Source organism: Colobus angolensis, unplaced genomic scaffold, assembly GCF_000951035.1.
Source record: "Colobus angolensis palliatus isolate OR3802 unplaced genomic scaffold, Cang.pa_1.0 Scaffold257, whole genome shotgun sequence".
Taxonomy (NCBI): domain Eukaryota; kingdom Metazoa; phylum Chordata; class Mammalia; order Primates; family Cercopithecidae; genus Colobus; species Colobus angolensis.
Genome location: NW_012115788.1, coordinates 5,317,870 through 5,329,160, shown reverse-complemented (window position 1 = coordinate 5,329,160; position 11,291 = coordinate 5,317,870). Strand labels below are relative to the sequence as shown.

At 38.2% G+C, this 11,291-nt stretch overlaps 1 protein-coding gene across 3 annotated transcripts in view; it reads left to right on the top strand.

The window, feature by feature from the left end:
- Positions 1-7,001, top strand: part of GDA (guanine deaminase) — a 121,742-nt gene extending 114,741 nt beyond the window's left edge. The window contains exons 12-15 of one of the 3 annotated variants that reach the window (XM_011947037.1): positions 527-554; positions 1,373-1,439; positions 3,877-3,968; positions 6,689-7,001. In XM_011947037.1, coding sequence (XP_011802427.1) covers positions 527-554; positions 1,373-1,439; positions 3,877-3,968; positions 6,689-6,807 — 306 coding nt within the window. In that variant the 3' untranslated portion in view covers positions 6,808-7,001. Of the gene's footprint in view, positions 1-526; positions 555-1,372; positions 2,133-3,876; positions 5,085-6,688 lie in introns of those variants that run through there. The other 2 variants (XM_011947035.1, XM_011947036.1) reach the window with 2 other exon arrangements.
- Positions 7,002-11,291: the final 4,290 nt, after the last annotated feature.

The window sequence follows — 11,291 nt, the reverse complement described above, 5'->3', positions numbered from 1 at the left end:
TGTCCAAGGGAGAGAATACAGTCATGGGGTCTTAGTTTCTGTTTCTGGTTGTGCCAGTAAAGCCCCCTCCCTCATCCCTCTTTTCTGCTTATCAGTAGAGACAGAAACTAAAAACCGTGGCTTCAGGCTGCTAAATACCTAAAACAAAACAAAACAGAACAGCAAAAACAAAATAAGGCAGGTTGGATGAGCTTGTCTTATATCATACCCCTCTTGAAATACTTGAATTATTTTACTAAATTAATTTCTTTAATTTATATAATACCATTTCTCTGATGACTCAAAAGTTACATACCCAGAACTTTCACACAATAGGTAAACTTCCGTTAATTGCCAGTGGATTATTTTGTTGTTCTGGGAGGTTTTTATGAAGCACATAGCCACTTCTTTTTTAATTAATAGAAGTAGATTTTGACATTAAGAAATAAATTCGTATTTCTGGGCTTTGCCAACCACTATTGCCTGTGAATTTACTTTTCTAAATGCACAAACTAGTCTTTCTTATTACGTTTATTTTCCATTTTAGGCTGTTATCCAGAAGTTCCTCTATCTAGGTAGGTAGATGTATGTCTCCATGCTAAATATTAAATAAAACCTTTCTGTGGCTTTTTCTTGGGTATGGCTCTATATATTTACCATACCATATATTAAACTCTATGTATGATAATTTGCTTTAATTCATTATTTTTTTAACACTCTGAAGCATCAAGCCCATTGGTGGCACATTATTTAAAGGTTCTATTTGAAATCTCTAGTCATAAATTCTAAGCTGAGGAATGGAAGGCCAAAGGTGAAGAGATCTTCATGTTCAACCCCCTTGTACTCATTTGGTATCTGACATTCTCCCCTACCATGTTTTTGTGACAAATATATAGTAGAGTCTCACCACATGTGCTTGTGATGTACTCACATTCAATTCCATTCAGAGACAGAAACAGTAATGCGGAAAATTCTACTCTCTCTCCCATTCTGTTGAGTGAGCTCAGGACTGAGTGAACTCGAGATGGAAAGACGTGTGTTACTTCTTGTGGAGCTGATTCTGGAGCGTAAAGAGTAGTATTTATTTCTCAGTGGGGGCAAAATGTAAACCAACCACTTTAGCTGAGAAAGGACAGCTATAGGGGGTTGAGTCAACTTTATGTGATTTCTGCCTCTGACGCAGAATTCAGACCTTAATCATCAAATTAGCTATGACATTTTCTACCGGTCATATCTTCCTGTTCAGACTATAAACAATCTGAGGGTGGGGGGAAAGCAGCTTTTAGTATTTCCTCTCCTAGAAGTATCTTAAAAAAAAATCTCTCCCAATGGCAAGGAAGATACTTATTGACACAAAAGCATTTTATACATGATTCCTTGATTTTTCTTTCAGGAGATGATCGAAATATTGAGGAGGTTTATGTGGGCGGAAAGCAGGTGGTTCCGTTTTCCAGCTCAGTGTAAGACCCTCGGGCATCTACGACATTCTCCTGGGATTAGCGTGGTTCTGCATCTCCCTTGTGCCCAGGTGGAGTTAGAAAGTCAAAAAATAGTACCTTGTTCTTGGGATGACTATCCCTTTCTGTGTCTAGTTACAGTATTCACTTGACAAATAGTTCGAAGGAAGCTGCACTAATTCTCAACTCTGGTTGAGAGGGTTCATAAATTTCATGAAAATGTCTCCCTTTGGAGCTGCTCAGACGTACTTTAAGCTCAAACAGAAGGGAATGCTATTACTGGTGGTGTTCCTACGATAAAACTTAAGCAAAGCCTTTTTCATATTTGAAAATGTGGAAAGAAAAGATGTTCCTAAAAGGTTAGATATTTTGAGCTAATAAATGCAAAAATTAGAAAACAGAAAATGGACCCATGAGAGTATATTTTTATGAGGGAGCAAAAGTTAGACTGCGAACAAATGTTAGAAAATCACTTCAGATTGTGTTTGAAAATTATATACCGAGCATACTAATTTAAAAAGAGAACTTGTTGAATTTCAAAACGTGTTTCTAGGTTGACCTTGTGTTTTAGAAATTTGCACTTAATGGAATTTGCATTTCAGAGATGTGTTAGTGTTGTGCTTTGCCTTCTTTGGGGATGAATGTCAGAAATTGAATGCCACATGCTTTCTTAATATAGTTTTGTGCTTCAAAGTGTTTGACAGAAGTTGGGTATTAAAGATTTAAAGTCTCTTAGGAATATTATTCATGTAACTACATGGCATAAATAGTTGTATTTTTTGTGCACTTTAAAATCAACTTATAACTGTGAGATGTCATTGCTTCCATTTTATCAGAAGAGAAACAAATTCCGTGCTTTATGAAATTTATGTAGACTGGAGTCTTCGTGAACCGGGGCAAGTGATGGGCATCCAGGAGCCGCCAATACTAACAGGACAGGTTCCATTGCCATGGCCTATTCCACCCAAACAATATATTGTAGTTTCTGGAAATTCAAAACTCGGATATCAGTCTGCTAGAACTTTAAAATAAAGGACAAATCCTGTTAAAGAAATACTGTTAAAAATCTTTAAACCCTGTGTATTGAAAGGACTCTATTTTCTAATTTTAGCCAATTTTCTGTTTAACTCCCTATAATTTTTAGGACATTAGAATTTTAGGATAATGAAGAGTACATAATGTCCTACTTAATATTTACATTAACAGGACAATTCTTACGAGATATTTAGGAACATTACAAAGCAAAGAATATTTTTATGCTTCCTAACACAGTGTGTTTTCCCATAACCTAGAATTAAAACCAAATTATGACCTTATAATAAATCTTTAAGTATTGGTGTGAATGTTATTTAAATTCTATATTTTTCTTATTTAATTGCAAATACTATAAATGAGCAAGGAAAAGGAATAGACTTTCTTAATATATTGTAACACTCATTCCTAGAGCTTAGGGGTGACTCTTTAATATTACCTTATAGTAGAAAACTTTATGTAATATAGCTAACTCCGTATTTACAGAACAAAAAACATAGTTCCCCCTCCTATAGTGTAAATTTTATTTTCACACACTTAATTTAGCAGTAATTGGCCCAGGTTTTTTCCCTAATAGAAGTACTTTTAGATTTGCTTATGTATATGTGACACCTAAAGAGGGAACAGAGGTTTAGTTTTATTTTTTTAATAAATAACAGAGTTTGTTTTGTGAGATAAGTAGCTTAGTAAACCCAATTTCCAGTCTTAGTCTGTATTTCTAATATTTCTAATTCCTGAGCCATGTCAAAGAGGCCTTGCCAAATTTCTCCCCATTTCTCTACGGGGCTAGCAAGAATCTTCAGCTTTATCCCTCAATCACTGCCAAAGGAACTTGATTACATGGTGTCTAACCAAATGAGTAGGCTTAGGAATTTAGATGAGATGTGTAATATCCACTTACAGGCAGTAGCTGCTTCTAGTGTTTGCAAGATCCTACACTTTTACCTTCTTTAAGGGTGTACATTTTGATGTTGAACATCAGTTTTCATGTAGACCTAGGACTCATGTGTAGTAAATATAAATAAGTGTAGCATCAGAAGCAGTAGGAATGGCTGTATACAACCATCCTGTTAAACATTTAAATTTAGCTCTGATAGTGTGTTAAGACCTGAATATCTTTCCTGGTAAAAATAGGATGTGTTGAAATGTTTATATGTACTTTGATCTCTCCGCATCACTTATAACTTATGTGTTCTATTTCTCCAAGTGCGGTGTTCCTGAATGTTATGTATGCTTTTTTTTTTTTTTTTCTGTACCACAGGCATTTAGCTATACCTGGGGCCAGATTTTCTGCACTTTGAAATGTTGCCTTTGCCTAATGTAGGTTGACTTTCTGAATTTTGGAGTGGTACTTTTCCAAGCCAATCTTATTTGTCACTTTTTGTTTGAATATCTTGCTCTCTGACAGGAAAGAAACAATTAACTTAACAGCCTCCTCACCCCACCCTCCACCATTTCCTTCATGTTCCATGGTGTTTTCAACAGAATACTCTTTGAAAGGTAAAAACCATTCAAAAGTATCGATTATCATAAATTCACAAAATATTTTTGCAACCAAAACACAAAAGCAGGCTGATCAGCTAAGGTGAATTTCATTTTCAAATGAGAAGGAAACCTGGGAAGTGAAAGATTAGGATGTGAAAGGTTGTCCTGAACAGACCAAGGAGACTGTTCCCTAATTTATTCTCTTGGCTGGTTCTCTCGTTGAATTATCAGACCCCAAGAGGAGATCTTGGAACAAGCTCCCTTCATGCCAGGGGTCTTTCTAAGTTAATGCTGTGAGCATTGAGCCCCCATTAAGACTTTTTTACTTCAGAAAGAATTCTACAGGTTAAAGGGAAAGAAATGGTGGGAAACTCTCCCCATAATGCTTAGCCAACTTTAAACTGTACCCTCCAATATCCCCACTGGCAACTGCAGCTGAGATCTTAGAGAAGAAATGTAACGGGTGTGAGATCTAGCAATGCATTTTGAATCTTCACTCCCTACCAGGCTCTTCCTATTTTTAATGTTTTCACCTCAGAACCAGACATATGGAGAGCTTTAAAGGCAAGCTGGAAGGCACATTGTATCAATTCTACCTTGTGCTATACGTGGGAGAGATCCAAAATTTGGATGCTTCTGGAGACTCTTGGACATCTTTTCATTGTTGTCCATTTTTAAAATTGATGATGATGGTTGGAAACATTCATATGCTTAAAAGCAATGATGTGAGTTATTAACAGGTAAACGAAAAAGTAATGACTTGAAATGATTTTTAAATTGTTTGGATTGTGAAGAATTTTTGAAGTGCTTTTTTTTTTTTGTACAGCTTCAAGGAGATGTTAGCAATTTCAGATCTACTAGCCAGTTTACGTATGACTTTGGAAGTGCAGAAACAGAAGGACACTGTTAGAAAATCCTGACATTGGTTCCCCATGCATGTGTTCGCACCTGGTTTCACCTGCCCTTCCTTCCCACAGCCCTGAGTGTGAGAGATTGAGAGTTGAGGGGGTTGCTTTGTGGATCTTGTCCGAATTTAGTGAAATGTGGAAGTCAACCAGGCCAATGGTGGAATTAAATGTAAATTTCAAGAGGACTTTCACACTGCATGGGGTTCAAATGACTTGGGTAACAGAAGTTACTCTTTTTGTGTGTGTGTGAGCAACAACGCTGTTTATTTCACCTGGGTACAGATGGGCTGAGTCCGAAAAAGGAGTCAGCAAAGAGTGGTGGGATTATCATTGGTTCTTTTAGGTTTTGGGATAGGCGGTGGAGTTAGGAGCAATGTTTTGTGGGCAGGGGGTGGATCTCACAAAATACATTCTCAAGGGTGGGGAGAATTACAAAGAACCTTCTTAAGGGTGGGGGAGATTATAAAGAACCTTCTTAAGGGTGGGGGAGATTACAAAGTACATTGATCATTTAGGGTGGGGAAGAAACAAATCACAATGGTGGTAACAGAAGTTATTCTTAGCTTATCTGTTATATGACAGTGATTTACCTGTCCATACCATTTCCAACCCAAAAGCCTGTCAGAAAGCATTCTTCAGAGAAAACCAGTTTACATTTGTTGTAACTCCTGATCGCTACTCTTAAGAATATATATGTATGTATTCATAGGAACATTTTTTCTCAATATTTGTATGATTCGCTTACTGTTATTGTGCTGAGTGAGCTCCTATGTGCTTCAGACAAAAATAAATGAGACTTTGTGTGTACGTTATTTTTTATTGTGAGTTCTCTCTGTTTGGTTTTGTTGTGAATTCTATCAATCTGCTGGAAGGGGAATTGATTTTACAGTGTTTTTCTTCTTTTAGCATGAACTTTAAAAAATAGAATAGAATACTTAGCTGTGAGCCAACATGTATCTAACATCCTGTGAGAGTCACTATACATAGCTTTTAAAAATTAGCTCGAATGTTCAGCCTTTTAGAAGCAGATTGCTATTGCTTTTGATTTCAGCATAGTGTATATTTTATATATTTCAAGACATTACCCACAGTGAGTAATGCACTCTATATGAAGAATCAGTTCACACAGACATATGTGCATGTGTATTTAAAACAAAAGTTTCACAGAATAATACTTTCTCTATTTGTGATGCTTTGGGCTATTTTCTATACATTTTATTATATGTCATTTTATTTTATTCTCTACTTTTTAATGCTGCAGATGATTCCCCGGTTGGTTTCTTGAGCTTCTAATGAATCACCTGCAATTTGGAAGCAATATTTCAGTATGTTTGAGTCTAAGCTTGCTCATTCCCTCACTGGGTGGCAGACATGTTACTTTAAGTCTCCACAGGTCCATTTCTAATTCCGTGATAGGGAGATAACATGAGTGCCTGCTTTACAGTCATGAAGATTAAATCAAAGGATACATAGACAGCACTTAAGCTAGCAGCTGGAACACAGTGAGTGCTCACTATGTGGTAGCTATTATCCTAAAAATGAATATAGACCAAATGAAAATAGAAATAATTTTATAAATATTTATAAATATTTTTATCAGTATATATTTTACAATCTAAATCAAGTAATATTATGGATCCTCCTTTACATAGAAACACTTTGCATCTGATTTTTTCAACAGTATTATATGTTCTTTTTTTTATTTGTAATATGAAACATAGAGTAGTAGATTAGGTCTATAAATTCATTCCAATATCTGAGCAGCTTGCAGAACAAATCTTTCAATTGCACTGGTGACCCAGCTCATCACCCCTTTCTCTCTCGTAGTTCTCAGAATAACTGTAGAATGTGCTAGAAATGGAACATTCTCAGATGAGGAGGAACTGGCCAGAACAGACTGGGCTGTGTTCCCATCCCTCCTGAAACAGGATCTTAGGGTGCCTTAGCCCAGTATGTCAAGTATCCTCAAGGTATAAAACCCAGGGTGGAGCATGCTTCGAAGGTCCCTCAGCTACGTGCAGATGTAGCTGACTCTATCTGCCCTGGGAAACTATGCTGAGCCTTGACAGACTTGCCATGAATATTAAGCTTGTATTGTCCCTTGCTGCCTATCTGTGAGGAATAAAGTTGCATCACTTACTTTGCTGTGTGATTGTTCTGTCTCACCAGACTCATGCAAGGGGTGGAAATTGCAGTCCCCAGATACAGTGGGCATGATGAAACTGCTTCCCATAACTTACTAAGCACTTATTTTCTCCTGAAGATCAATTTAGTATAAAATATCCAGAAAAGAAATTTCACATGCATAATTTAGCAATAATGTATGTCCAGTTTGCACATTGTGAACACTGGGTATTACAATAGATAATATATAAATGTGCAGATTATTACATGGTACTAAATTCAGGATTTAAATTAAAAAAAATGATTTGGATATAAGATAAACACCTCCCAATAGCAAAACAGGACTTGTGTTATGGTGTTTCAAGACTCCATCGAGAGACCACTTAGTTACTGGACCGGAACTCACAAGTAACTCTCACCAGTGGCAGCAGGTGTTTTGTTTTGTTTTAATCTTATTTTAAAATAGGACAAAAGAGAAATGTTCTCTGTCTTTGATAGGACAGCATTTTAAAGTGTAATTAATTTTTTAAACTAATTCAGACTTCCCACTTTCATCTCCAGCCCGGCCCTAACCCACCACCACATCATTGTAAGACTACATTGCATTTATCATACTTAAAAAATGGTTCATGCGGCCGGGCGCGGTGGCTCAAGCCTGTAATCCCAGCACTTTGGGAGGCCGAGACGGGCGGATCACGAGGTCAGGAGATCGAGACCATCCTGGCTAACACGGTGAAACCCCGTCTCTACTAAAAAATACAAAAAACTAGCCGGGCGAGGTGGCGGGCGCCTGCAGTCCCAGCTACTCGGGAGGCTGAGGCAGGAGAATGGCGTAAACCCGGGAGGCGGAGCTTGCAGTGAGCTGAGATCCGGCCACTGCACTCCAGCCTGGGCGACAGAGCCAGACTCTGTCTCCAAAAAAAAAAAAAAAAAAAAGTTCATGCTTCTATAACAGTTGAATCTAAATTTTGGAGCAGGAATATAGATAGAGAGCTAAAAGCATTTTCTCTATTAACAAAAACTTTGTGGGGAAATTCTTCAGTGGTAACTAAAAAAAGTAAAAAATAAATGTTTTCTCCCTGGTACAAAATGCAATTACAAAAACAAAAACAAAAACAAAAACAGATCACACAGAATTTCATAGTCCACTTGAGCCCTCTGCTATTGCCTGGATTCTGTAGAGAGCAAGCAAACATTTGTTCCCTGTCTGTAGAAAGAGAACCCAAAGTCATAAGCAGTCAAATCAAACTGCAGAAATAATGGCCCTGGAAGATTGTTATTTGGTCAGATGACATCCACTCACTTGAAAACTGGAACTTGTAGCTTCACTGTGAAATTAACTTCTGTCCTTTTAGTCTGGGTCACTCTCCAGATCAGACTTTTGGTTAACTGCTGTCAAATAAAACCCATAAATGAATAACCCAAGCAAGAATTCTGTTTGTGTGTGTGTGTTTTCCAAATTTCTAAATTTGCTGTCCTGGAACACTTGAGAGACTTCAAATGGCCTTGGTGATTTTCGTTTTTGTTTTTCTTCCACAAAAGTTGGTTTCATCCGCACCTGAGTTAAGGAACAAGTGAAGGATGGCTTTGTGTTTGTAAAGCACTTTGAAAACCTTGACCAAAGCACAGAAACAGATAAAGGCAAGAAAGGCTTAATTTATCAAAGTATTGCAGAACAGATGAGCCCTCAAATTGGAGCTTTGCCCAGGAAGGCTATCCAGGAAAGAATTCAGTGTTAGACAGCATCTTTTATTGAATAGTACTGCTCCCTACAGAGCAGGGATAACTCACAGGCAGTGCAACTAAAGTTGACAACATATGGGTTCTTGGCAACTGTAAACTCACTTAAACCCACTTTTAATTACATGCAAATTAAGGGGTGGGTGAATGCAAATTGAAGGGCAGTTTAGGATTTTCTAACAGAGGGGTAGTAACTTCTAGACCATTGTCATAGCTTTTGTAAATTGTCATGGTGCTGGTGGGAGTGTCTTGTGCTAATAAGCAATGAGGGCATCTATGGATTGCTTTGGTAGCCATCTGCTGGTTCCTACCAGTTTCTTCACTTTATCCTGTTTAGACCAGATCCTGATTTGGTCAGCAAGGTTGTGACCAGAAAACAAGTCCTGCCTGTCTCCTACCTCAAAAGGATACTCAAAAGGATAAATTAAGGGGCTCAGAAATACAGGTGCACACACTTCTTTCAATTCATAAACTTTCTTAGTAGAACTATGAAAGATGAATTGGCAACTTATGTATTTTGTACTAATTTATATGACCACAACAAACCCTCCAGCATCATAAATATGTCCTGGCATAATGCAATGGCATGCTATCCATCCTGTAAAATCTCATGGTAGTGACTCAGAAACATGGGGGTAAAGGAGAAGCTATGGAGTTTAGGTTGTTTGTTTATTTATTAAAGCTTGGTAATAGGCTTTTTACGTCATCCAGGACAATTTTGCAATCTCTTATGGATGTATTATTTATTGTAACTTATGGAGGAAACTCATGATGAGACTCAGAAAATCTTCACGGTCCCTAGAAAATTATTGCCCTGATTAAATAAGAAGTCAGTATAAATGCATATAAAATATTCATTTAATGTTGTTTTGTAGTACTATAGACCATTTAACATGGCATAATTTAATCCAAAAGAAATTGTAATTAGTCAGTTTGCGCTGAAGTGTACTTGGCTGCTCTCTTATGCTTTTTATGTCTTTGTAAATTTCATACTTAAAAATGGTTAATTAGTTGGTTTTCTGAAAGATAGAAATCTGTACATGCAGAAAGGATAAAATAATGGCCTATTAAGTCATATTTAATTTACTAATCATGAAGTTGTAAATTTTAATCAACATTCATTTAAGCAACATTGCATCAAATGCATAATAAATACCAGGTACAGGTCAGTTCTGAGGGTTAAAAATAACTTTCATCTCTTTGAAGAACTCACAGTCTGGGATGGTAGGTGAGAGGCAATACATAGACAATATATGACGTTTATGACAGATGTATAGAGAGCTAAGGGTGTTTAAGGGGGAAACTAGGTTCTCTTGGGTATATAGTCCGCAGAGATTACAGAGGGCTAAGTGTGGTGGTGAATCCTTCACAGAAGTGACATCTAAGCTTGGAAGAAGAAGAAGAATTTATTTTCCATGTGAAAGCTCGAAAAGGTATTTCAAGCAGAGCATTCAGCATGAGCGATAGCAGCTCATCATGAAGACTTGACTTCTGGAAAAGTAAGGTAAGAATGAAGTGGACGAATCCAGTCTTTATAAGAATCACCATGGGTGTTGGTTCAAAATGAAGGTTTCCAGGCCCTTGTCCCTATACATTCTGATTCAGTAGGTTTGGCCTGGGGCCCAAGAATTTGTATTATCAACAAATACCTTGGTATAGTCAGGGAATGGGTGTAGTGAGAACCATCCTGGGTATGACAAGGACCAGGTGTAATCAGGTGTGTAAGCTAATGAAGAGAAGGCACCAGGCTCACTGAGTGCAGCAACCGTGGGTCTCACGAACATTGGTGGTTTTCCTATTCATTGGCAGGTAACTTTTTGTTGTTTCCCAGGCTGATCTTGATATCCTGGTCTCAAGTGATCCTCCCACCTCAGCCTTCTAAAGTGCTAGGATTACAGGTGTGAGCTACTGCGCCCAGCTGATTGGAGGCCTTGCTGCAGCAGGTGGGAAAGGAAATGCCGGCCAAGTTCCCACCACATGCAGAAACCTGAGAGGGTGAACCCTACCGATCAACACCCAGAGGCCTTTTCCTGACTCTAGGACCAGCGACAGACAGAGTAGCCCCTGCACGGGTGACTCCCTGATTCCCATGAGGCCCCAGGGCTGCCGTGGCTCCTGCTGCTCCATATGTTGTGGGGCACCTTGATAGCCAATGTTGACTTAAGTTACCTCCAGCTTTGTTTCTGTACATTCTTTAGAGATAGGATATAAACTTTGAAATGACCATTTTCTTTTTAAATGAATGATAAAGAAACCGTTGTTCCTTCATTAGGCATGTGACCACTCTCCACCCTTCCGCAAGCCTGGCCAGAGATGCCATTCTCCACTTCCACTGGGCACCGGGAGCCTGAACCTGGAGTCTTCCAAGACCCCAGACCAGCCTCTGCTGACAGTTCTCTTGTAAAGATACTGAGGATGGGATTACAGGTGGTGGCTCACGCCTGTAATTCCAACACTTTGGAGGCTGAGGCGGGTGGATCACTTGAGTTCGTGAGTTCGAGACCAGCCGGGGCAACATGGCAAAACTCTGTCTCTACACAAAATACAAAATAATACAAAATAAGCT